The sequence below is a fragment of the Nicotiana sylvestris genome, chromosome 3 (genome assembly GCF_000393655.2).
Source record: "Nicotiana sylvestris chromosome 3, ASM39365v2, whole genome shotgun sequence".
NCBI classification, from domain to species: Eukaryota; Viridiplantae; Streptophyta; class Magnoliopsida; order Solanales; family Solanaceae; genus Nicotiana; species Nicotiana sylvestris.
This window is the reverse complement of record NC_091059.1, coordinates 90,543,978-90,571,455: the sequence shown is the minus strand read 5'-3', so window position 1 is coordinate 90,571,455 and position 27,478 is coordinate 90,543,978. Positions and strand designations below refer to the sequence as shown.

At 36.7% G+C, this 27,478-nt stretch overlaps 3 protein-coding genes across 3 annotated transcripts; 2 read left to right on the top strand and 1 right to left on the bottom strand.

Annotated features, from left to right (window-relative positions):
• The first annotated feature begins 816 nt into the window (after window positions 1-816).
• Window positions 817-4,238, top strand: LOC104232343 (uncharacterized). Its single transcript, XM_070169435.1, has 5 exons — window positions 817-2,374; window positions 2,736-2,786; window positions 2,853-2,993; window positions 3,203-3,516; window positions 3,720-4,238. The coding sequence occupies exons 1-5, from the start codon at window positions 817-819 to the stop codon at window positions 4,236-4,238; spliced, it is 2,583 nt and encodes an 860-aa protein (XP_070025536.1).
• A 6,353-nt stretch (window positions 4,239-10,591) lies between these two features.
• On the top strand, window positions 10,592-13,475 carry LOC104232342 (F-box protein SKIP1-like). Its single transcript, XM_009785517.2, has 2 exons — window positions 10,592-11,138; window positions 12,823-13,475. The coding sequence occupies exons 1-2, from the start codon at window positions 10,681-10,683 to the stop codon at window positions 13,226-13,228; spliced, it is 864 nt and encodes a 287-aa protein (XP_009783819.2). The 5' UTR covers window positions 10,592-10,680; the 3' UTR covers window positions 13,229-13,475.
• A 1,878-nt stretch (window positions 13,476-15,353) lies between these two features.
• LOC104232341 (uncharacterized) lies at window positions 15,354-18,969 on the bottom strand. The gene is made up of 13 exons (XM_009785514.2): window positions 18,679-18,969; window positions 18,494-18,606; window positions 17,923-18,045; window positions 17,621-17,823; window positions 17,163-17,238; window positions 16,836-16,922; window positions 16,611-16,691; window positions 16,410-16,442; window positions 16,271-16,324; window positions 16,146-16,187; window positions 15,954-16,032; window positions 15,806-15,876; window positions 15,354-15,635 (listed from the first exon to the last, which is right to left on the bottom strand). Exons 1-13 carry the CDS (start codon window positions 18,794-18,796, stop codon window positions 15,585-15,587), a joined length of 1,131 nt encoding a protein of 376 aa, XP_009783816.2. The 5' UTR covers window positions 18,797-18,969; the 3' UTR covers window positions 15,354-15,584.
• Between the last annotated feature and the right edge of the window lie 8,509 nt (window positions 18,970-27,478).

The window sequence follows — 27,478 nt, the reverse complement described above, 5'->3', positions numbered from 1 at the left end:
CACCCTTTAAGGGTGTGGTGAAAAAGGAGGTGTGACAATTAGTATCGAAGATCTTGCAAGATAATCAATCAAGTATACTAAATCTGGAAGGATCAAGATTCAAGGAAGGATATCCGGCGCTATCAAGTCATGTATAAGGGAAGTCATTAAAGGCCTCTTGTCAAGCCAAAGTCGTTGCCAAATAACCTTATTCTTGGAAAGAATCAATCTCTTTCCAAGGATCAAATCTCTTGGGTTGTCAAATATCTTCAGCAAACGGCCTCCTACAAAGTATTTATACACATCCTTAAGGCTTAGGCAAACATACTTTGATCGAACCAAATACCCTCTCTTTGTTCTACTGCAAACAAACATTGTAGCTCTACTTGATCTATTGTGTAACAAGTTAGAGAAGAAAGAGAAAACAACACTGGTGAGGCATTATATCAAAGAGAAACTAGTGATATAGGAACTGAGTTATCGGTGTAAATCACACCATTCACTGTGTACTCTAGAAACTCATTCACTGAAAGAGAACTCCCTTGCAATCCAATGGGACTGGACTAGAATTCACATTGAATCCGAACCAGTATAAAATTCTTATGTCTTTAATTCCTACATTTAATTTCTGCATCTTAAATTCAATCCTTACTGTTATCAAATTATTACATCTAGTCTACTAATTAGAAAACTAGTCAACTGGTAGCGATTAATATTTTAAAATAAATAATTCACCCATCCCCTCCCCCTCCCCCTCCCCCTCTCTTGTGCTTTTAATTGGTATCAGAGCTAAGGCTCACATTTTTTCTTTTGCTTAACAGCTTGTGAGAAATGATCATGGCAAATCAAGTGATTATAGGAGCACTCTTCCCAGAAGGAACTTCGCAAGTGAGGCCACCATACTTCAATGGACAACATTTCTCTCACTGGAAAGTGCATATGGAAATATACACAAAGGCTTATGATGTTAAAGTCTGGAGAGTTATCAAAAAGGGGAACTATCCTCTGCCGGCTGCTGCTCAACCACTTGTTGATCCCGAAGATATAGATTCATATACAGATGAGCAAATGGCAGTTGTACAAGTCAATAATAAGGTAAGAAATTTTCTATACAATGCTATAAGTGGTGAAGATTATGAGAAAATCTTCAATTATGATACAGCCAAAGAGATGTGGAATAAACTTGAAGTTACATACGAAAGAACCAGCAAAGTAAAGGAAACATATATCAACATGTTGGTTCATGATTATGAACTCTTTCAGATGAAAGAAGGAGAATATATTGAAGAGATGTTTGCCAGATTCAGCAAAATCATTAGCGATCTAAAAGCATTTGGCAAACCATACTCAAGTAGTGATCAAGTTAGGAAGATTCTTAGAAACCTACCCACTACTTGGCAGACCAAAGTGGTCACACTTGAATCACAGGATATGAATAAGCTATCATATGATGAACTTCGAGGAGAACTCATAGCTTTTGAGAAAACACATCTCAAGAAAACAAAACAAGAAGAAAAGAAGAAAATAGTTGCATTCAAGGCCACAACTGAAATGGCAGAAAATGATATCGATGATGATCCTGAAGCTCTTCAAGAAGAAATTGCCACGGTGTCAAGAAACATGGATGGTTTAATTAGAAGATTCAAAAATACGAGAAGAGGAAGGATGCCACCTAGGCGATCCAGGCAATATAATGAACAAGACAAAAATGATGGAAAATGCTATAAATGTGGAAGATTTGGACATGTTCAAGCTGAGTGTCCAAATCTAAAAAGAAAAATCTCCAGAGGCTTCAACAAGAACAAATCATTTGGAAGCTGGAGTGATAAAGACAGTTTAGAACACGAAGAAATAACAAATCTTTGCTTCATGACAATTCTGGAAAATGGCATGAACAAACTTTCAGGATGTTGGACAGATGAGGACACCTCAGACGATGAATGCAAAGATGACAATGAGAACTGTTTCATGGTACGAGGTGAAATAAGCGAGGTAAGATCTTATAACTGTGAAAGGTGTAATAAATTGCATGATATTCTTGATATTACTTTGAAAGAGTCTCAAAAAATGATGAATGAACTAAAGAGACTCAACAAAGAAGTAAAATACTGGAAACTCAAGCATGAAGTATGTGAAATCGAAAAAGAAGTACTTCAAGAAGAGTTTGAGGAATTGCAAATGCAACTCAATGGCATGCGCAAATCTACCAGTCATAGTTCTGTCAGGTCAAACCAGGCGACTTACAAGTCAACCGGAAAAGGACCAGCAAGAACAGAGTCCACTAGTACTAACACTAATGAAAGATCCAAAAATGGATCAGGAGTTACGTGTCACTACTGTATTAAAAGTGGACATAGATATTCCTTTTGTCGATTTCGTAAATCAAATGTTTCAGGTTGGATTTGGAAACCCAAAAACAAGTTTGAGTCAAATAATACTAACCAACCAGGACCCAAGCAAGCTTGGGTACCTAAAAGAAAGTAATCACTATGTCTTGTAGGAACACCACAGGAGTAGTCGCAAAGGAAAATAGTACTTAGATAGTGTGTGTTCCAGTCACATGGCAGGTGATAAAAACCTATTTAAGGAAGTTACAAAAATAGATGGAGGAAGTGTTAAGTTTGGCGATGATTCAAAATGAAAAATAGTCGGTACCGGAATAGTCCCTTTCAATAACAAATGTGATATCACTGAGGTTTATCTCGTTCGTGGACTTAACTACAATCTTCTGAGTATAAGTCAACTATGCGACTCAGGGTATGAGGTGAAGTTTAAGAAAACAGGTTGTGCTATTGAATATGAGACAGGTAAAATAATCCTCCCAGGTAAAAGATATGGAAATGTTTATATTCTTGATGGATTTGAAAATATAGATGGACATATTTGTTTAACATCCATATCTGATGATCCTTGGTTATGGAATAAGAAACTTGGTCATGCAAGCATGTATTTGATAGAAAAACTTTCTAAGCATGAGTTAGTTATTGGAAAATTTGATCCAAGAAGTGATGAAGGTATTTTTCTGGGTTATTTATTGAACAGTAGATCTTTTAGAGTCTATAATAAATGCACACTGTATGTGGAAGAATCAGTACATGTTATATTTGATGAAAATAACTTTTGGCCAAGAAAGGAATTATTGCAGGTGATGAAGATCAAGCTTAAGAAATTCAGGAGACAAGCAAACCTCAAGAGTCGATTAATAGATCTGATGTTGCGATAGAGTCAACTAATGGAACCAGCAACAATCCACCAGAACCTCCGAAGGAGTCAGCTACTCATATAGTTCATCCAAATGAATGGAGAAGTGAACCTGAATATCCTCAAAAATTTATTATAGGAGATCCAAGCGAGGGAATGAAAACCAAGGGAGCTCTCAAGAAGAAAGCAAGCATGGCACTAATTTCTCAAATTGAGCCGAAGAAAATAGAGGAAGCTCTGAAAGACTCAAGCTGGTTGCAAGCGATGCAGGAAGAGCTAGATCAATTCGACAAAAATCAAGTATGGAAACTGATACCCAAACCTGAAAGTGTTCCTGTAATTTAAACAAAGTGGGTCTTCAGAAATAAACTGAATAAGGATGGAAAAGTTGTAAGAAACAAAGCCAGATTAGTTGCTCAAGTATATTCTCAACAAGAAGGAGTCGACTATGACGAAACCATTGCCTAGTAGCTCAACTGGAATCTATACGAATTCTTCTGGCATATGCAAAATCCTTTAAGAGATTCAGGCTATTCCAGATAGATGTTAAAAGTGCCTTTTTGAATGGTTTCATTGAAGAGGAAGTATACGTGACACAACCTCCTGGGTTTGTAGATTCAAAGTTTCCCTATCATGTGTATAAACTAACCAAAGTGTTGTACGGACTGAAACAAGCTCATCGGGCATGGTACAAAAGACTCAGTTCATTCCTTATTGATCATGGATTTACAAGAGGTAAAGTAGACACTACTCTGTTTATTAAAAGATCATCAGAAGATAATCTTTTTATTCAAATTTATGTTGATGATATTATATTTGGTAGTGCTAATCCTCTTATGTGCAAGGAATTTTCAAATCTTATGCAAAGTGAGTTCAAAATGAGTATGATGGAAGAACTAACGTTTTTCCTTGGACTTCAAATCCAACAATCTGAAGAAGGAATGTTCATATGTCAGACCAACCATACAAAAGAGTTGATCCAAAAATTCGGTATGAGCAATGCTAAAGCTATTGGCACACTAATGAGTCCTTCAACAAATCTCGACAAAGACGAATAGGGAATTCGGTATGAGCAATGCTAAAGCTATTGGAATTTCTGTTGATGAAACTAAGTATCGTGGAATGCTCGGCTCACTTCTTTATCTAACTGCTAGTCGACTGGATATTATCTTTAGTGTCTGTAAATGTGCCAGGTTTCAGTCAGCTCCTAAGGAATCATATCTGACTACAGTAAAAAGAATTATTCAATATCTTACTGGAACTGTCTCTCATGGACTATGGTATCATCGTTCTAACACGTTTAAATTAGAAGGCTTTTCAGATGCTGATCTTGCAGGTGATAAGGAAGACAAAAAAAACACAAGGGGAACATGTCAATTACTTGGCAAAGCATTGATATCTTGGAATAGTAAAAAAATAAGGATCAGTTGCATTATCCACGACTGAGGCTGAATACATCGCTATTGGACAATGTTATGCACAATTACTATGGATGTCTCATCAACCTGGTGACTATGAATTATCTTTTAAGCTTATACCAATTTTCTATGATAATTCTAGTGCTATATGTCTCTCTAAAAATCATGTGCATCATTCTAGGGCAAAGAATATAGACATCAAGCATCATTTTATTAGAGATCATGTTCTTAAAGGAAACATAGAACTATCTTTTGATGGAACTACTGATCAATTAGCGGATATTTTTTCTAAGCCTTTACTAGAAAAAAGATTTTGTTCTCTAAGAGAATTACTTGGCGTTATTTGCACTAATCGTTAATATTAGGACCTATGTGCTATTATTTTTTTTCTGTATGCCCAATGTTTTATTTATTTTCTTAATTATTAATTACACCTCCGATTTCCCTCTTTTTCTCTCTTTTCACATTAGTTGCATAGTTCAAAGAAGGAAAACCAATCATCTTGTCTGATCAACTGACACCCTTTCCTTTTCTATAGTCAACCGTCAGAAACCCACTTTTTAATGCTAAAACCTCTTTTCAATCTTCATCGCCCCCATCGCCTAGAAACCCTTCTCAGAAACTTTCCTCAACGAAAAAATCTTCAATGGCCAAAAACCCCAAAAATCCCTCTGCCTCTTCCAGGAAGCGTACTCGCTCCAGAGCAAAAACCCCTTCTCAGCCTCCAGAACAAGTAGACCTATGGTCCGATCATTCTGAAGGTTTTGCCTCTTCTCAAGCTGATTTGTCAAACCATTCTCACACCTTAGGACAAAAAGCTTTACAAAAATGACCTATGGAAGAACCCCCTATTTCCTTTACTCCAAAGAAGTCGAAAATAAATCTTTCTAGTTCCCTATAGTTGGACCTAAATTTCTGGGATTCTCCAAATAGGGACTTTTTCATCGCCTTGAAAGACAATCATATTGCTCATGGGAGAGTGGTCGACCTTGATGACATAGAAGCCTAAATTGTAAGGTAAAAGATCTTTTTGTTTATTAAGGGCAGTCAAAGTTCTTTTCTGTTCCTCCGCCTAAAGCATATGAACCCCTAGTGAGAATGTTCTATGCAAATCTTCACTCTAGTAAATCTGATAAGTTGGAGTCCTTAGTGTTAGGAAAGCGTATTGTTCTTGATTGTGCCATGTTTGATTCAATCTTTCAGTGTAAGTGTTTCGGTTTTCCCATGCTCTTAATTAATTCCTGGCCCGATGATTTTGAAATTTATTTGATCAAGCTAAAAGGTGCATTGCTGAGTGTCCATCTGAATCTCTCCCAAACCAGTTAGGCCCTAGTGATGTTAGTTTCGAAACTCGTGTTCTGGCCCACATTGTTGTAACCACTCTGCTTCCTTGTACTGGCTCTTTCTCCACCTTCTCTCAAAGAGACACCTTTCTGGTCTATTGCCTTGTGACTAAACTCAAGATCAAGTTGTCATCCTGGGTCATTAATTTTATGATTGAAAGTGCTGATGATCCCACTAATCTACCCTATAGCATGGCCCTCACTCATATTCTGGAAGCTCATAATATTTCCATCTCTGAATATCCCTTTATCTCCATTTCAAAATCTTACAATTTCAGAGTTTTTGCGAGTATGGAGTATATGTGTGTGAAGGGCTCATGGGTCAAGAAATAAGAAGGAGAAGTCAAGCATTCTCAAACCGATTTTAAATCCAAACATTCTAATTTCCATCATAGCCACAGTGATCCTGACCTTGTTGAAAAGCATAGTGCCATTGACAATCAGCTATCTGCAATCAAAGATCTTCTCACTGCCACTCAGTCCATTGTTGGTGACATTTATGCTATCTCCAAAGAAACAGGGTCTGATGTTTCCAAGATAAGATTTGCAGTTCTCAGACTAAGGGAAAATAATGTCAAGGCATTCAAGGAGGTTCATGACAGGCTTGATGGAATGAGTGTCTTAGCCAATGCCAGCTTTGATCGACTGAAGGAGGCGATTTGCAATACTCTTACCTATTTTCTGCATCGTTAATGTGGATGTTTAAGACAATTTTTTGGTTGTGCTGTTTTTTTTGTTGTTTTTGGACTGGATAATCAGTCGGTGGATGCTTTTTCTGTTTTCTTTTGTTTTGCTATAATTTTGCAAGCATATCATGCTATATATCTTGTTTTAGTATGTAGTCTATTTTACTATTCCCTCTTTGTTGATGTCAAAAAAGGGGAGAGAAAGGATATATGTATTTGTACAGGTACATACAAGGATAAGTCGACAGAAAGGTAAGTGCAAGTAGCAACTCACGGCAACTCTTGAGGGGAAGTCATAGATCGTGCAGAGGAAGTCGACTACAAGAGCGTCAGCAGCTATAACCAGAGAAAGTCAAGTGCTCTCATTGAGGAAGGAGTAAAATATAGGGAAGTCAATTGGTGTTTATACATATACATATATATTATTTTGTCATCATCAAAAAGGGGGAGATTGTTAGATCTGATTTTAATGATGAAAATAATATATTTATTCTTTGTATAGGAACTCATGGAAAGCATTCAAGATTGAAGGAATCAATTAGATAAGATTAAGGAAAGCATCCAAGATTGAAGGAATCAATGATAGTGTTCAATACTGACAGAATCAGTTAAGGCTAGACTGAAGGAATCAATCAATCAAGAGTATCGAAGATCTTGCAAGATAATCAATCAAGTATACTAAATCTGGAAGGATTAAGACTCAAGGAAGGCCTCTCGTCAAGCCAAAGTCGTTGCCAAATAACCTTATTCATTGAAAGAATCAATCTCTTTCCAAGGATCAAATCTCTTGGGTTATCAAATCTCTTCAGCAAACGCCTCCTACAAAGTATTTATACACATCCTTAAGGCTTAGGCGAACATACTTTGATCGAACTAAATACCCTCTCTTTGTTCTACTGCAAATAAACATTGTAGCTCTACTAGATCTGATGTGTAACAAGTTAGAAAAGAAAGAGAGAACAACACTGATGAGGTATTGTATCAAAGAGAAACGAGTGATATAGGAACTAAGCTATCGGTGTAAATCACACCATTCACTGTGTACTCGAGAAACTCATTCACTAAAAGAAAACTCCCTTGCAACCCAAGTAGGGGTGGCATATTTCGGTCGGAACTGAATAAACTGACCGAACATAATTTTTTTTATTCCAATTTCAGTTATTCGGTTTGTTTGGTCGGTTTCAGCTTAAAATTTTAAAATTTCAGTTTTCAGTTCGGTTTTTGGTTATTAAGTTATTTAGTTTGGTTAACGGAAAAACCGAATTATTAGCATATAGGTTCTTTAAGTTATATATAGGCTAAGCCAATAAGTAATAAATTAATGTAAAAATAGCACGAGCTGGCCAGTTTTCGGACTGGTCATTTAAAAATAGCTAGCGTTTGCCAAGTCATTGAAAAATAGCCACTATTTTGCTGCAACAGAGACCGGTCCAACATAATATACTGGAGTTCATTGCACCTTGTATGAACTTCCAGCATATTATGCTGGAACTCCAACACACGGAAAGTTCCAGCATAATATACTGGAGATTCGAGCACTTGTATATGAACTTCCAACATATTATACTGGACCGGTATACTTTGCTGGAACTTCAGTATATTATGCTGGAGTTCTAGTGTACTTTTGCTAGAACTCCATTATATTATGCTGGAGTTCCAGTATACTTATCCTGGAACTCCAGTATAATATACTGGAGTTCAAGTATACTTATGCTGGAACTCCAGCATAATATACCAGCGTATTTTCCGGGTTTTGAACAGTGTTTCCGCTCAGATTTATCTTTACAATTTCAAAGTTTTGAAAAAAAACAACAAATTCGTCGGTCCTATTATTACATACAAAGAGCCCAATATGATAATGTTCAAACCGAAAACCGAACCGAAATTAGAAAAATCGAACTGAACTGAACTTATTTCAGTTCGGTTTTGGGTTACTACTTTTATAAAACCGAATAACCGAACCGAATTTCTTCAAACTGAATCGAACCGACCGAACGCCCACCCCTAAACCCAAGGGGACTAGACTAGGATTCATATTTAATCTGAACCAGTATAAAATTTCGGTGTCTTTAATTCCTGCATTTAATTTCTACATCTTAAATTCAGTCCTTACTATTATCAAGTTATTATATCTAGTCGACTAATTAGAAAACTAGTCAACCTTGAAGCGATTAATATTTAAAAATAAATAATTCACCCCCCTCTTGTGCTTTCAACCTGAAGCCTTATAGCGCATGTAATAAATACAATATACACACATCGAATGTATTACATGCCCTACACTATTAATCATCATGGCAGTCATTATATGCAGTATAGTGCATGTATTACTTGCACTATACATTAACAGGGTAACTAGTCATTACTGTATAACGCATGTAATATATGCTCTATATATAAAATGGTACTCTACTTTTTTTTCCATCTATTTTGGTCTTTTGAGTAAAAAACTTGTTACTTAGGTTCCGGGCTCAAGACAAAAGAGCCGCAAGAATGGGGCGATTTGCAGCCATACCCTATATTTATGCCACCTTTTAACCTGTACCCTATTTTAAAAACTATTGATTTTGTAGCCAACTAACAAAAAATCTGTAATAATATGACCATTAGACCCCTTCCAAAACAAAAAATCCCTTTTTTCATATACTGTGGATAGCCAGATATATTCAATGGAAACAAAAGTTCTGTCCAGCGGAATCCGCCACTCTACTATCCCTCAAAGTTATATCCGCCCTCAATCCGATAGGCCACTCCTTTCTGAAGTTGTTGATTGTGAAAATGTTCCAGTAATTGACATGGGCTATGGAGATAGAAACCTTTTAGTTCATCAATTTGGTATTTAAGAAGTATACCAAATTGGAGGAATCTGACCAAGAGGATTACATAAATCAGTGAGCACCTGTATTTTCATCTAATACTTTCAACGTTCGAATCATATGAAAAGTCAGTTAAAACTTCAACTCTAAGAAGGCTGAAGTTTGCCAGTTACAAACAAAAACTTCAGCAGTTACAAACAAAACCTTCAGCTCTAGAGCTGAAGTTCGACAGTTACAAAACAAAAACTTCAGCTCTAGAGCTGAAGTTCACCAGTTACAAAAATAAAAACTTCAGCTCTAAGGCTGAAGTTTGCCAGTTACAAACAAAAACCTTCGCCAGTTACAAACAAAAACTTCAGCTCTAGAGCTGGAGTTCGACAGTTACAAAACAAAAACTTCAGCTCTAGAGCTGAAGTTCACCAGTTACAAAAACAAAAACTTCAGCTTTAGAGCTGAAGTTCGCCAGATACAAACAAAAACTTCAGCTCTAGAGCTGAAGTTCGCCAGTTACAAAACGACTCGTAGTATATTTCGACACCGTGGGAACGTGCAATCACAAGTATAATCAATCATGAAAAAGATGAAGATTCTCTTTCTAGTGAATTCTTCCCAACATGTTCACTATAAAAAGGTAATGGCAAAGGCTTTTTAAGATCATCCTTCTGTAGTGCTAAAAGAAAAGAAAATTTTGAAAGTGAATTTATTGGTGATGAAATCAGCTTTCCTCTCGTGTTTGGTTCTGAAAAGTCCTAAAACGTGCTTAACGACTTTGCATTGTTCCTTGAAATAACATATGTGTACTGTTAGCTTCCTTTGAGAAAATTCCAGTTTTAATATAGAGGACTAGCATATACTTGGAGAGAAAGTAATCTTTTAATAAAGAAGGACAAAATAGTCTTTTCAAAAGACTTTTAACAAAAAATAAGTACGGGTACAAACAGAAAAACAAAACGGCTATAGGTTAAAAAGGGGCGTCCTATGCAATTTTTACGTAAGAATGTACTATGTTTTAAAACCTCATTAACTCTTAATCCTTGAAAGTGTCCTTTTTACCCACAAAAGAAAAAGCTCGAGCCATTTTCTGAAAAAAAAAAAAAAAAAAGAGAGATACTAGTTTGCTAAAGTGTAAAATTGACTGGTACAGTGAGTCTTCCGCCTCCCTCCCTCCCTCTTCTTTTCACCTTTCACCATACCTCAACGAATCAAGCAGCAACCGCATCAGTCAAGAGAGACTAGAATGAAGACGATGCAGCAGCAAAGGCAAAGGCAAAGGCCATGGGATGATCTACCAAGCACAGCTCTTGTCAATATATACTCCAAATGCTCCCTCAAAGATCGTCTCTGCAATCTCCCCTTTGTCTGCAAATCATGGTCTAACTCCTCTCGCCATCCTCACTGTTGGGCCTCCTTCATTCCCGACTCTTACTACTCATTTCCTCCGCCGCCGTCGCTGTCTTCCTCTGCTGCTGCTGTCGATGCCTTTGTTAAATCTTCCTTCCCTTATGACGCAGCTTTTTTGGACCCTTTTGATGGTAGACGCAGCACCGATCCTCAATGTGGAGTTCTTGGCCTTCAATCTCTCATCGCTAAAGCTGATGGTGGAGCCGCCGTGACCTCTGTTTATTTCTTCCCTTTTCTCACTTCTCTTGATGGCCCTCCCAATGATGACGCCCTTCTTTCCCTCATCGCTCGATTGTAAGCCCTCTTATTTTCATTTTAAATTATCTGCCTAAACTAATTGTTTGAGTTATTTATATATAAAGAGTTATTCAAATATTTGGCATTGTATTCACTCATTCTAACATGTCCAAATTCACGTGCTAATTCTTGTTTTGCTCTAATATCATGTTGCTATGTATTAATCGACTCAACTAAAATCTTAAATAGATCGAGATAGTGCATTTTAAATTTATTTATTTTAAGCAGGATAAAGGTACAAATTTATACCTCTTCTGCACAAAAATAATTTTAATCTTTGTCATCCTTTTTATTTTGGAGGCATTCATATGCTGCGTTAGCAGATTGTCCCTTGACTTTAACTACCTCCATCTTGAACTGTGTGGATAGCACGCTTCGAAATACTTTGGTAAATGTCCAAAAATATACATCTACTTTGACTATATGAGATGATTTGGTATGAATGACCTCCAAAGTCTAATGAAGGATAATACAAGGATACATAAAATAGATGGTTGCCAAGGGCAGTGTTAAAAAAAGTGTCCGCTTCCTCGCTTCAAGCGAGAAGCGAAGCGGAGCGATGGGTTGGTTGCTACCCCAACTAAAAGCGGCTCACGTACAGAAAAGCGATCGCTTCTTTCTAAAAAACGAGAAGCGGTGAAGCGGTCGGTAGCGGAAGAAGCGATCGCTTCTTGAATTAAAAGGCCCAAACGAGTCCTTTTCAATTAAAAGACCCAAATCGTTGAGTCTTATGTTTTAGACACTTCTTCAATAGCAAACTAGGGTTCTAAACCAGCATTTTCTTCCTAAAAAAACAGTAATTTCTTCCTCACATGAAGCAACGATTTCTTCAAGCAAACTAGGGTTCTTCTTCTTCTTCAACATTACAACAACTTTCAAGTTTCAACAGGTATGTTTTTATTTTCATTCTTCATTCTTCTTCTTCTTTTTCTGTTTCTTTTTCTTTTTCTTTCTAAACGTCCAAAAAGCGCCGTAATGCTGGTGAATTTTTTTCAGAAAAATTCTGCCCCGTTTCTGCCCAGATTTTGCCCAATTGATGCTACTCTTGACAATCTTGTAGAAGAATAGTATGCTCATTTTGTGCTTTAATTGATGCTTCTCTTTAGTTTTTTAATTCAAGTATTGAACATTTGCTTACAATTACATGTGTTGTCTATGCCGTATTTATTTTAATTTTTTTTTGTTAAAATTCCGCTTCACTTCAAAAAAGTGGGCGCTTCGCTTCTTGCTTTTCGTGAAATGAGGGTTGTCGCTTTTCCTCGCTTCACACTATTTTTAACACTAGCCAATGGTCTATCGAAAACAGCTTCTCTGCCTTTATAGTGTAGGGTAATGCTGCGTACACACTACCCTCCCCAGACCCCACGTATGAGATTACGCTGGGTTTGTTGTTGTTGTTGTTGTACATAAAATAGATGGCCATTCTTTGTCCATTTCCCTTTAAGTATGCAACACATCTCCTCACAGTGATCCAATTCTCCTTCTTGAACCAAACACATGGAAAATTGTTGATGGGTGGTGAAACTTTTTAAGAACCTATTACCTGCTTTTGATAAGTTGTCGTAATGTGTGATGCGGACCACTTGAACTAAAAACTTAAACAGAGATTTCTGCAACATTTTACTCTTGCATTTGCTGGATTTGCTCAATCCATAAGACTTCTAATGTTTGTATTTTATAGATGTCCTAATTTGAAGCACCTATCATTTCATGGATCCTTCAATGCCTCTGAAGAAGTCTTATTGGAAGTTGTACGTAGCTGTCCCAATCTGGAACTTGTCGACTTCTCTAATTCACCATACATGATCACCTTGATTTTAGAAAAGATGGGGATCCACTGTCCTAATATCAGAGGCATTAGACGAAATGGAATTCTGTTATTCTCATTCAGCCTCGTTAAATGCTTCCCAAGTTTGAAGCTTTTAAACCTTTCTGATTCAAGCATTGGCGACAAAGATCTGCTGACCCTCGTTACTGGTGATTCAAGACTTGAGTATTTGGATATTATGCGCTGTCAAAGGTTGATACGCTACATGTACCTAATTAAAGGAGCTCATCGTCGAATTGCTGAAATTCGCTATGATTGAGTCGCTGGTCATTTTGATGGTTCTCCAATTCTGCTGATACATAGCTCATTTTGCTCAGATAAGTTATATGGCTATCATTCTGCATGACAGTATGATTTTTGTTTTATGTACACTTTCTGCCAACTGCTAAATTATTAGCCTATCTACATTTGGGAAAAGGTTTATGTTGAAGATGGTATTGTAAGAAGCTTGTGTTTTACTTTTTATAAGCCTAATAAAAGAAGAGCGTTTAAGTTCAAACAGAAAAGACAACTAGTTGCATTGCAGTACTTAAAACATCCTACTACAGAGATTTCTACTGTAGCAACAAAATGTTTAAATATTCTAAAATTGCACTAATGATAGATTCTAGCAACCTGGAAATAGAAATTGTGAGTTTGCTGCTTTCTTAAATATTAGCATGGTCTAGTGTTATATTTGATTCACCAAAAGAGCCAATAAGAGAGGTGGGTCCATTTCAGGAGATTCGTGCTGGTTACCTTACTTCTGGTATCCTATGCCAGTTTCTGTGACCAAACTTGAATGTATAAAGAGATTTACATTCTTTGCACTTGTCAATATGCTCATCAGCAAACAAGTTGGTGTTCATGTATTAAGGTCGTACTGTTTACAGATAGATTTTCGCCTTGCACTTTACACATTTTGCACGAGCATCATATAACATTGGATGTGAGGAACTGGATGAAATATTGGGATGAATCCAGTGGAGAGTTGAACATGCTGGCTTAAGATATATATCTCTTTACTTTTAAGTTTTTATGTCAACTCAAGGTCTCAAGCTTGCGACACTGAAACCTGCTGAAGCTTGAGGCTGAAATAAGTTTTGCAGAGGCAAGAGTACATTTGTCATGAGTTTCTGATTTGGACAAAACTGATGGAGTCTTTGTGGATCAGTTACTTCAATCTTTTCTTAGAGGGTTCCTTTTGTGTGTTTTAGCTTATTTTACACCAGTTTCGTGGTTCATAAATTGGGAAACTGAGTAAAATGGTCCCTTAAGTATAGGGATTGGACTATTTTAGTCCTTGATATATGTTACTTAAAATAATTAGTCCTTAATGTATACAAAAAGCAGACAATTTTGGCCCTCAGCCCTAAAACTGACTGTTCCCCTCAAAGGATCTATTAAAACTTACCAGGGTAAACAGTAAAAGAAAACTCTTTATGCTTGTGCAATCCCAATTGCCTCCAAACAACCTCGTTCACAGATTTATGAGTGAGGAATTACATGTACGATAATTCATGGATGACTCATCCCCTCTACTAAGGAGCAACTGTAAGGTTTTGAGCTCATATAGATTTACCTCTGGCATCTCTGAGATGAATTCCATTTCCTACTCTTAAGGCGAGGTTTGGCTGAATAAGAAAAGTGTTGGACACAATACATCTTCTTTTTATAACTAAAAAAGATGTAAAAATTGGAGTCCCTGCCTAAAGAAATGAGCAGAGACACTTTATACATAAGGATCTATCAGAGATCTATGAGTTATTAAGCATTTAATGATGTAAACTTAGAATAGCTTGGCTGAACGGTCTCTTAGGCCATGATCATTGTTCCTGTGTGTGAAGAAGCGAAGGGCGAGTTTAAGATCAGAGACATAGCCATGTGTTACCCAGAGAAAAAAAAATCACAGAAGAGATTGAGAGAGAAGCACATATAGCCAGCCCATGTGTTACCGAGAGAAAAAAAAAGCACAGAAGAGATTGAGAGAGAAGCACATATAGCCAGCCACTCTGCATCCGTCCAAACGCCCTACGGTAGAGAACATCAAATGCCTCATCTTCTGCTATTTTTCAGCAAAAGAGTTCATCCAAAAAGCACACTGACCCATCCTGTTAGTTTAACGGATTCTGCGACTTCTTCCATTAATTTTAGGGTTTAGGACCAATAATGTCCACCTTTTGTATATATTACAGACTATTTCTTCAGGTGATATATATTAAGGACTAGAATAGTCCAAACTCCATACATTAAGGACCATTTTGATCATTTTCTCTTCATAAATCACGTGTATTTGCTGTGCCAGTCAACAACAAAACAAAAGAGACCTGTTATGAGAAATCATAACAGCTGGTAGTAATTTAGCTGGTGTAACTTAGATAGCAATAGCGGATTAAAAAAGATATTCATTGAAGTGGAGCGATTACAACAACTATAGTTGACAAAAACAATTCTCACTAAAGAGGAACGTGTTTCAGTTACACTAGAATGAGAGAAAGCGCATTCCAAGCGATTCTGCAAGAAGTGGCAAAATATCTTCTTGCAAAATCGTCTCTATGGGATGTTCTAATAGGGTTCTCATCTTTGGCTTTTCATCCCACACAAAGTTATATATACTACTGCTGTTGTTACTGTCTTCAGATGAGAGGAATTGTCTTTATCATTGCACTGGGAATAATGGCTATCAACTGCACGCACAGAAAACACAAAATTCACCCGCGCTATCCGATAAATAGACTTAGAAACTAGAAGATCACAGCCAGTTTTTGGGTTGTTAAATAGCTCTCGATCGGGAACATCCCCACTCACCGAGTAATTTTCACACTGAAATCATTAGCTTGTTTATAAATGTACTTACCCAAGCAAGGCCAATGCACAGGATGCTAAAGCCAGGGTATGGAAAAGGAGCTTTCTCTGAAAGGAACAAGGCTGGAAAACCAAATGGTAAGTGTTAGGTTCATATGGAGAGAATATTTTGCTATAGTGCACATAGCACTTTGATTTACCTGTTAGAGGACTATACATTAAAGGGGAGAGAATGTTAGCTACGGAACTTATACTTGAAATGCAACCTTGAGCAATTCCCTAGTAGGAGAACAAGAGACATTGATACTTGTCAGAATGATTTTTTAGCAAAATTTGATGTCCGTTGGTGTATATCCAATTAGTCTGATTCTCGGATTAGTGCAACTAAGTACCTGTTCATTAGGCCCAATTTGTTTTGAGACAATGCTTTGAAGCTGCACGTCACAAAACATCCATCAACCATCATAGCAGTAGAGGAAAGAAAAAGACAAAGTGAAAGTAAGTCTGAAAAACTCACAGAGGGTTTCACAAGGGAGGTGAAAATAGGCAGCAATGCAGCAGTATAAGGGATCTGAAAATCATGCCATTATGGAGTCAACATGCTTGAAGCATGAATTCACAAATAGAAAATTTGAGCACAATGTTTGAACACTTACCCAAATTGACTGTGCTATACTGTCAATAAGCAGCTGCAGAATTAGGTAAAAACAGACTGAAAATTAGTCGTTGCCCTCCTCTAAAGGAGGGCGGATGAAATCTATGCCTATGTGCTTAGTGTATTCCATAGTAAGCATTGGATCATGAGGGTGACTTGAATAAAAAACTCCTGAAAAAGTACATGTTAAGTGTTCACATACGTTTGTAAATCCAGCAGTCAGTCCTAAGCATAGCAGAACCTCCTCTCCTATAAGAGGAGCCAACATAGGCATGAGGAGCAACTGCATGATTTTGGGAACTTCCAAAAGTTAATACACAAAATATAACCATCTGAAGCTTAGAAAGAAATAAGTGACCAAAAAAAAAAAAACTAGCACCAAAACTTAATGGAATATAAACAATTAAAAAAAATTAACGAAAAATACCTGAGAACTTGCAGAGCAAATGTTGGCTATAAGCATAACATCAGCAAAGTTATCTTTCTTGAAGTGAAATTGAGCCTTTAAGAAGTACTGCAGGGAACAATTAAAGACCCTATCATATGATTGAAAGAAGTTAGAGTGGCCTTCCAGAAGCTCCATTTGCTCATGAAGCTTCATGTTATCATGTACCCAAGCTTATCTCGAGATGAACCAGTTTTCAACATGTCAAAGTTTTGAAGGACTTATTTTATTCAATATGAAATGCTTATACTTTCCCTTTCATCAATGACCGACCAACTAACACTTAAGAAAGTAAAAAAGAAAAAATACCTGAAAGGGAGCTTGTTCTCCACCTTCTGCAAGACTATTCAAGAAAGCAACAGATGCTGCAAGTGAAAAAGTAGCACTGCAACAGGACAGCCAACAATTGCCTTTAGTGAATGATGACAAAGTTAACTGAAAACAGATTAAGCCTAAAAGAGTACATTTTTTCCACATAGTACTCACAACATATATCCTAATGCAGATAACACAGAAGATGGAAGCTAAAATGGAATGATGCTCCGTTTAGTACAAAATCTTTAGTTCTTGCAGAAACTCAGTCTCCTTATCAAACCTGCTCCTTTGGGAAGAAGGTCAGGGGAGATTTGGGTTGAATATATGACTGTAGCTGAGGCTTTTTTAAGCTGCATACGTCTCTTAAAACTTAACATTTAGCTAGATGACTCAACACCTAATAGTGCTTCTATTGATAAAAGAAATGATGATGTAATCGCGTACTATCTTACCTCTTCTTAAGAAAGCAAATGATATCCTTCAGGGATGGAACTTTCTTGAACACCTTTATATTCTTTTCTGTCTCGCAATCCAATTCGTCATTTTCCAATTCACTTTTCAAAATTGGCTGCTCAATAGAATCTTCAAAGCAAGCTGTATCCTCTAGAAAAATTTGCATGTACACAGCAGCAACTGTTGATGCAATTGCTGCTACCTTTATCAATAAAGAGCAGCATAAGGTCAGACTAACCAGAACCAGATTCCCAGAAGATAACCAAGCTAAATATGAGGATTTAAAAATTTAGAGAAAGACCAGAAATATCTGAGAAGTGGAGAGAAAGTGATCTGCTAAGGTTCCACAGACAAATGCAGCAGATCCAACACCAGCCAAAATTCCAATAGCAGAGGCACGCTTTGCTCGTGACATATTATCTGCCTGAAAGGGAAGAAATAAAAGATTGAGACGAAGTCTTCATCGTAACATTGTCAGCTAAGACTATGTTATGTGGATAAAGTAGAAAACATAGGTACATATTAGTTTCCATGACATATGATATACTTGATTTTGTCCAGTTATTTTTTACTGCAACCTACTACATACATAACATTTTTTATTCTGCACGTACGTACAATCTGGCTGATTTAACTCATTTTTATCTGCTAAGTCGTAGAGATCGTTGGATACACTAAATAATGAATTCTTCAGGCAGGCCTTTTTAGTGACTTGATTCAATGGTAATATCCATTTCAAGATAAAATGTCACAAATCAACCTCTAATGGACTTGCCTTGATTCAAGGTTCACCAAGGGAAAAAAGTAGATTATTATATGAGGCAAGTTGACTGAAGAAAAGCGAAATAGAATGTAGTGAAGAAAATAATTACCACATAAGCAAGGGCCACACACTGAATACCACCATCACATATCATGCCAGTGAGCGTCCGGAGCACATAGTACACATAGTAAAAGTTCTTGGTCCTCCTATATGCCAATATGACTGCCAATTGTGATGTAATTTAGTATAAAGAAACTGCTGCAGAAACAGCAAGAATGAAGAGTGACGTAGAACCTGGGGGAATGATGGAGAGAGTAACGGGGATTGTGAGCAAAGCTTTCCTTCCATAGACATCAGACAAATTCCCAATTATTGGCATCATTAATACTAAACCAATTCCTATTATCTGCATGTACAAGGTCAAATGGAGAAAGTCACCACATCAGATATCAACACCATAGCAAAAACACCATATCACTTGAGATGATCCTCCAACAATAGACCAAACCAGCTCGGTTAGGGCCTCCAAATTGAGCCAGAATAAGATAAATGACACAAAACAGGACTTGAAGTTTCCTCATTCAACTTTTACTGCTCTTAATATTTAAATTTTCGTCTTGAGGTATAAATGCAAATAGTGGATGACTACGCCAGTCGCCAGGAGTGAAGTTCTGAGTCAGGAAAACTAAGTAGATATGTGTAATTTGCTACCCCTCCCCCCCCCCCCCCCAAAAAAAAAAAAAAAAAAAGGGGAAAAACACTCCAACCCTTGAAAAAGGGTGAATTGACTATCAAATTCTAACAAGAATTATTAACTCGGAGAAGGGGTAAGTTAAATTTGAAAGTTATTGAACAAAGAAGCTGATTACTGGAAACCTAATTTCTTTTTATGTAAGATTTCCATGAACACCATAAAAAAAGCATTTTCAACTGTAAGAAAGATAAGTGATAAATACATAATACTCTTTGCTAGCTTTGTGTGACACTCTTTTTAATATGTATAGAAAAGAGTAACATATCTCTACTTGAAAACTATGTAGAATTACCATTCCCATTTTAAAATAAAATGACTTGTTTGGATTCATGCTAGGTGTGTGAATAAAGTCCCACGTGAAAAGTAGAAAAGAAAAATGAGCTACTTATAAGGAGAGTTGAATATTCTTAGTAGGGTGAGGCCTTTTGGGGAAACCCGTGCGAGTTTGGCCCAAATCAGACAATATCACACCATGTTAAGCATATCCTTGGGCCGTTTTAGCCCAACAATTGGTATCAGAGCCAATAGTTTGGGGGGGGGGGCAAGTATGGAGATGGTGGAGTGATGGCGTAGGGCCCGACTTAGTGCCTTTGCCCGGTCGTCTACGGTTCATATGGAACTTAGTTCATGGGAGATTGTTGGGTGTGTGTGGACAAAGTTTCACGTGGAAAGTTAGAAAAGAAAAATAATATACTTATAAGGAATTGTATACTCTTAATAGTGTAAGACATTGTGGGAAAAATCGTACGGGCTTGACCTAAAACAAACAATATCACACCATGTTAAAAATATTTTTAGACCGTTTTAGCCAACATTCACTTGGAATAGAATTTCATTCTTTACTAGGATAGGAAATAAAGATATGTGTAACTCTCACACCACACGTTTAATTGTTGCTAGTAATTAGAGGAATTTTGATACTTTTCATATTAGCTTATGTATTGAAAAAAATTCCATTTATTTCTTAAATTTTATGTCCAGTCATATAATAGTTGGAATAATAGTTGAAAAATTAGTTTGATAGAAAAATTCTACTTGAAAGTCTAAAATGGGATAGTTAAATGAATTTGAATGCTTAAAGATTAAGAAATTATTAGAGAAAGCGTAAAAAAACATTAAGCTAGCGTTTGACCATAGATTCCAAATTTGTTTTGAAAAATCTGATTTGGTGAAGTTTGATTTGAAGATAAAAATGTGTTTGGACAAACGTTTTCAAAACATATTTCCCAACTTTATTTTGGAAAAACATGTATATAATTCACAAGTTTTGGGATTTTAGCCCAAAATCAGCAATTGGGGTGATTTTGGGATTTGGGGTTTGAAATTTGGGATTTTGCCAAAATGTGGACAAAATTTATGGCCAAACATGAATTTTGAAAAACCAGAATAGAAGTACATGAGATATTAAAACAAAAATGGTTATGAAAAGAGTTCACCAGAAAGGAAAAACAAAATAATGTTATGCCAAAAATTAAAAAAAAAGTTATCTAATTTTCCTCTCATGCTCTATAAAATCAATTACTAATAGTTTGGCGACTACTACGTAATAGAATTCGATGTTTTTCCTGATAGAACCTGAAATATCAAAACTAGCATAGAACCCTTAACATTAGGTGCGGAAACGCTTAACGAATATCTAAAAGTCTGCCACGCATATCCACGTGTAGCCTTCATGCAAACCAACAGTTTATCTTTTTTTTTTTTCCGACTCAAAATCGTTTCTTTAGTTTATTTTTCAGAATTTTAAAACAAACAAACAGAAGTCTCAAAAATGCGTCACACATATGGATAGACATACATTCCTCATGACTTGATCCGCCGAAATGATAAATTAAGGAAAATAAAGAATATATGGTAGTAGTTTTGGAATAGATCGGTGACATGAATAATCTAGTGCTCTTACAAAAAAAGCTCCACTCCCACGCCGAAAGAAAACAGGACATGGATATTGTTTCGCACTTAACCATCTTTTCTATTCTTTTGGCATCTGATATTTGAAATTAATTGCTCCACACTAATTTGGATTTGTCTCGAGTAGATTTAAAGGGGTAAAAGGCTTTCTATCAAAAACTTTATTTCAGGGTTTAAACTCTAAATTTGTGGGGGAAAAACGTAATTTGAAAAGGTAAAATGAAATAACAAGCAATAAACTTTTAAAGGAATCTAGGACATGATTTATGAAGAGTAGTTCACCAAGCATAATACTTGAGTAAACGGTCATCACCCTAAATAGTCATGTAAATTAATACTAGTAGCAGTAACTCAAATGGCTACGAGAGAGATATATACTACTCCTAGTTAAAGTAGTGGAAGATGAAGCATATATGTAGAATGATAATTAAGGATATGTAAAGAGTACAGACAGACCGCTTGTTGGAAACCAGAGAGGTAAATGGCGAGAGAACACTGGTCTTGACCAGGGCACAGTGCCATCATAGTTACATCAGGCATGGCCGGAGTTACCAGGAACGTCGCCAACTGCGACATAAATACCGTCACAAACAGGTGCTTCAAACTTCCTAACTTATCCATCTTTCTGTATTTCTCCGTTCTAATTTACTAAGCTTCTGTTTTGTGATTTGTTGTCTCGAGCTGAAATTATGGGAATACGTGAAGGAAGATATAGTAAATAATGTAAAGGGTAATGGGGCAGGGCGGTGGACACTTGTTTAGCAGCCACAAGGTGACCAACTCATCAATTCCTAGTCCTTCTTGTTTGTTTGGGTGACGATGCAACCGTTATATCAATTCTTGAATTTATTAAGGTATCTTTTGTTATAAATATATTATATTATGGATGTTCATTTAGTACTCCGTTGTAAATAAGCTTCTTGAAGAACCTTATCCATATGAGACTCCACCGTAAATATATTTATCTATTTAGTACTCTATTGGAAATAAGCTTCCACTTCGGTACCCGGTTATGGATAAATATTACCCCCGGTAGAAGATTATCCATACCGGGTATAATAAGCTTATCCTTTCAGTACCCAGTTATGGGTAAATATTATCCCCGGTAGAAGATTATCCATACCGGGTATAATAAGCTTATTCTTTCAGTACCCAGTTATGGATAAATATTACCCCCGATAGAAGATTATCCATATCTGGTATAGTAGCAGCTTACACAGCAGCTTCCTTTCTTCTATAAATAGAACAGATTTCAGTTCATTATGTACATCAGTTTGAATTCGAATAATATAACAGTTTCTCTCTATACTTGTCTTTACTTTACAGTCTTTATTTTATAACACGTTATCAGCACGAGACTCTGACATCTCGAGCAAATACTTTGAAAGTATTAGAGGTAAGAACTTTCTTTTCCTAAATAATGTCAAATCTTTCTAAACTTGAATTTGTAGCCCTGGATATATCGGGCAAAAGCTACATGTCTTGGGTGCTTGATGCTGAAATTCATCTTGATGCGATGGGTCTGGCAGACACCATCAAGGATAAAAATCAGGCATCAAACCAAGACCGTGCCAAAGCAATGATATTCCTACGCCATCACCTTGATGAGGGCCTGAAAATGGAATATCTCACTATTAAAGATCCAGTCATACTGTGGAATAATTTGAAAGATAGATATGACCACCTGAAGATGGTCGTTCTTCCACAGGCACGTTATGATTGGACTCATCTAAGGCTACAAGATTTTAAATCTATCAGTGAGTATAATTCTGCTATGTTCAGAATTATTTCCCAATTGAAATTATGTGGTGATAATATTACTGATCATGATATGTTGGAGAAAACTTTCACCACTTTTCATGCCTCGAATATGCTCCTGCAGCAGCAATATCGAGAGATGGGATTTAAAAAGTATTCTGAACTTATCTCACATCTTCTTATAGCAGAGCAACATAATGGGCTATTAATGAAAAATCATGAAAGCCGACCTATTGGTTCTTGTCCATTCCCTGAAGTGAATGAGACGAACTTCCACCAAGCTAAACGTGGAAGAGGTCGTGGCCCCAGTCGTGGTCATGGCCGTGGTCGGGGAAGAAACCCCAATCATGGTAATAATAATGCACCAAAGAAGCCTCCTCACCACCAGCAGTGGAAAAGGAAGGAACAAAAGCATGAAGCGGTGCAAGCGCCAAATGCAGAAAATGCATGCTATAGATGTGGAGGAAAAGGGCACTGGTCACGTACTTGTCGTACGCCAAAGCACCTGGTTGAGCTTTATCAAGCCTCCCTGAAGAAGACAGAGAAAAATGCTGAAGCAAATTTTATTTCTGAAGATAATTTAGACTTCATGCATTTGGATGTAGCTGATTACTTTGCACTCCCAGAAGGAGAAACAAGTCATGTAATCGGTAGTGAATCTGTAGAAATGTAAATATTTTAATTTTTGTTGTTTGTAATAGATAGTATGGTTATGTAATTGTTGTACATAAATAAAAGTTATGCTTTGATAATGATGTTTACTATAATATATTTTATTTATGTTATTTTGAAGAATATGGATAACCCTCAAATTATGTTTGGATCAAAGACAAATCATGAAGATATTTGTGTTATTGATAGTGGAACAACTCATGCCATATTCAACGATCAGAAATACTTTTCTTATTTGCATAAGGAAAAAGCAAATGTTTCAACAATTTCTGGTAATATAAGTTTGATTGAAGGCTCCGGAAGAGCCATAATATTTCTGTCTAAGGGAACAAAACTTATTATAGACAATGCATTGTTCTCCTCCAAGTCCCGAAGAAACTTGTTGAGTTTTATAGATATCCGCCGAAATGGGTATCATGTTGAGACAATAGATGAAATGAACAGGGAATATCTTTGTATTACAAAGAATATTTCTGGCCAGAAATGCATTGTAGAAAAGTTACCAACTTTATCTTCTGGCTTATACTATTCAAAAATTAGTACAATTGAAGCACACTCTATCGTAAACCAGAAGTTTACGGATTCAAATACTTTTGTGCTTTGGCATGGCCGTTTGGGCCATCCCGGATCAATAATGATGAGACGAATTACTGAAAATTCGAGTGGGCATCCATTAAAGAACTTGAAGATTCTTACAAATGACGAATTTTCTTGTGATGCTTGTTATCAAGGAAAAATGATCACTAGACCATCACCAATGAAGGTTGGTATTGAATCCTCTGCCTTTTTGGAGCGTATATGGGGATATATGTGGACCTATTCACCCACCAAATGGGTTGTTTAGATATTTTATGGTCCTAATAGATGCATCTTCAAGATGGTCTCATGTGTGCCTACTATCATCTCGCAACCTGGCGTTTGCAAAGCTATTAGCCCAAATAATTCGATTAAGGGCACAATTCCCAGATTATCCTATAAAGGCTATTCGCCTTGATAATGCTGGAGAATTCTCATCTCAAGCTTTTGATGATTATTGTCTATCCGTTGGGATAAAAGTTGAACATCTTGTAGCTTATGTTCATACTCAAAATGGCCTTGCAGAGTCATTTATTAAACGTCTGCAATTGATAGCAAGACCACTACTTATGAAAACAAAATTGCCCACTACTGCTTGGGGCCATGCTATCTTGCATGCAACATCACTTATCCGTCTCAGACCGACACATTATAATAAATATTCTCCGTCACAATTAGTTTTTGGTCATGAACCAAATATTGCCCATTTACGAATTTTCGGATATGCTGTATATGTGCCAGTAGCACCACCACAACGTAGTAAGATGAGACCACAAAGAAGGATAGGAATATATGTTGGGTTTGAATCACTCTCTATTATTCGCTATCTTGAACCATTGACAAGAGATTTATTTACTGCTCGATTTGCAGATTGTCGGTTTGATGAAACAAATTTTCCACGATTAAGGGGAGAGAAAAAGGAAATCAAAAGAGAAATTGTGTGGAAAATTTCATCATTATCTCACTTTGATCCCCGTACCCCTATATGTAATCAGGAGGTCCAGAAGATCATCCATTTACAGAATATAGCAAATCAAATGCCAGACGCATTTACTGATTTGAAAAGGATAACTAAGTCACATATCCCAGCAGAGAATGTGCCTATCCGAATTGATGTCCCAGTAGGACCATCTACTAGCATGAGAGCTAGTGAACCTAAAGCACGCCTGAAGCGTGGTAGGCCTTTGGGTTCTAAGGATCGAAATCCTCGAAAAAGAAAATCGACAAATGATCAAAACGATACTATGAAGGGATCTCCTGAAGAGACCCAAAATCTGATTAGTTCTGAGATTCCTGAAGAAATCAATAAACCCGAAGCTCATGTGAGTGAGGAACTTTTAATAAGTTCGATCGGTGATGGGATTAATTTAAATCGATCTGAAATAGTGGTGGATAATATTTTTGCATATAATGTTGCACTTAATATTATGCAAGATAGTGAGGATCTTGAACCTCGATCTGTCGAAGAATGTCGACAAAGATCTGATTGGCCAAAATGGCAAGAGGCAATTCAATCGGAATTGAAGTCACTTGCTAAAAGAGAGGTCTTTGGACCAGTAGTCCAAACACCTGCTGGTATAAAACCAGTTGGTCATAAATGGGTTTTTGTGCGAAAAAGGAATGATAAAAATGAAGTTGAAAGATACAAAGCTCGCCTTGTTGCACAAGGATTCTCACAACGACCTGGAGTCGATTTTGATGAAACATATTCACCTGTTATGGATGCCATAACATTTCAATATCTCATCAGTTTAACACTACATGAAAAGTTTGAAATACATCTAATGGATGTAGTTACAGCTTATCTGTATGGTTCACTTGATAATGAAATTTATATGAAAATCCCTGAAGGATTTAAAATGCCTGAAGCAAAATCTCAGGAAATGTATTCAATCAGATTACAAAGATCTTTGTACGGTTTAAAGCAATCTGGGCGCATGTGGTATAATCGCCTTAGTGAATATTTGCTGAAAGAAGGTTACATAAATGATGTTATTTGTCCATGTATTTTTATAAAGAAAATGGCATCAGAATTTGTTATACTTGCTGTTTATGTTGATGACATAAATCTTGTTGGAACTCCAGAAGAGCTCCAAAAGGCAATTGAATATCTTAAGAAAGAATTTGAGATGAAAGATCTTGGAAAGACAAAACTTTGTCTTGGTCTGCAAATTGAACATTTAGCAGACGGGATCTTTATCCATCAATCTGCCTATACAGAAAGGGTCTTAAAACGCTTTTACATGGACAAAGCGCACCCATTGAGTACACCAATGGTTGTTCGATCACTTGAAGTGAATAAGGATTTGTTCCGACCTCCAGAAGAGGACGAGGAACTCCTTGGTCCCGAAGTACCCTATCTCAGTGCAATTGGTGCACTAATGTATCTTGCTAATGCTACAAGGCCTGACATAGCATTCTCTGTTAATTTACTAGCAAGATATAGTTCTTCTCCTACACGGAGACATTGGAACGGGATTAAGCATATATTGCGATATTTAAAGGGAACTCTTGATATGGGTTTGTTTTATGCTAACAAAGATAGTGCAGACCTTGTTGGTTATGCAGATGCAGGTTATTTATCTGATCCCCATAAAGCTCGATCTCAAACCGGCTACGTATTTACATATGGAGGTACTATCATATCATGGCGCTCCACAAAGCAATCTATTGTTGCTACTTCTTCAAATCACGCTGAGATAATAGCTATTCATGAAGCAAGTAGGGAATGCGTATGGTTGAGATCAATAATTCATTTTATTCGAGAAAAATGTGGTTTGGAATGTGAGAAAAGACCCACAATTTTATACGAAGACAATGCTGCATGCATAGCCCAATTGAAGGGAGGATTTATAAAAGGAGATAGAACGAAGCACATTTCACCAAAATTATTCTACACACACGATCTTCAGAAAAGTGGTGACATTGATGTGCAACAAATCCGTTCAAGTGATAATCCAGCAGATTTATTCACTAAATCTTTGCCAACTTCAACTTTTGAGAAGATGATATACAAGATTGGAATGCGGAGACTCAAATATTTGAAACAAGGTTTTCATCAGGGGGAGTAAAATACGCGATGCACTCTTTTTCCCTTACTAAGGTTTTTTCCCATGGGGTTTTCCTTATAAGGTTTTTAATGAGGCACCTAGCAATGCGTCTTACTAAATATGTGTACTCTTTTTCCTTCACTGGGATTTTTTCCCACGTGGTTTTTTCTAGTAAGGTTTTAATGAGGCACATTATCTTTTAATGAACATCCAAGGGGGAGTGTTATAAATATATTATATTATGGATGTTCATTTAGTACTCCGTTGTAAATAAGCTTCTTGAAGAAGCTTATCCATATGGGACTCCACCGTAAATATGTTTATCTATTTAGTACTCTATTGGAAATAAGCTTCTTGAAGAAGCTTATCACTT

Excerpts from the sequence above, each read along its gene's own strand:
- LOC104232341 (XM_009785514.2), bottom strand. The coding sequence starts at position 18,796 with ATGCAGATAATAGGAATTGGTTTAGTATTAATGATGCCAATAATTGGG. Across the intron at positions 17,239-17,620 it reads ATTTGCTTTCTTAAGAAGAG|TGCTACTTTTTCACTTGCAG; the intron begins GTAAGATAGTAC and ends GTCCTGTTGCAG. Across the intron at positions 16,325-16,409 it reads GTATAGCACAGTCAATTTGG|ATCCCTTATACTGCTGCATT; the intron begins GTAAGTGTTCAA and ends CATGATTTTCAG.
- LOC104232342 (XM_009785517.2), top strand. The coding sequence starts at position 10,681 with ATGAAGACGATGCAGCAGCAAAGGCAAAGGCAAAGGCCATGGGATGAT. Across the intron at positions 11,139-12,822 it reads CTTTCCCTCATCGCTCGATT|ATGTCCTAATTTGAAGCACC; the intron begins GTAAGCCCTCTT and ends TGTATTTTATAG.
- LOC104232343 (XM_070169435.1), top strand. The coding sequence starts at position 817 with ATGGCAAATCAAGTGATTATAGGAGCACTCTTCCCAGAAGGAACTTCG. Across the intron at positions 2,375-2,735 it reads TCGTAAATCAAATGTTTCAG|GGTATGAGGTGAAGTTTAAG; the intron begins GTTGGATTTGGA and ends TATGCGACTCAG. Across the intron at positions 3,517-3,719 it reads CCAAACCTGAAAGTGTTCCT|ATAGATGTTAAAAGTGCCTT; the intron begins GTAATTTAAACA and ends AGGCTATTCCAG.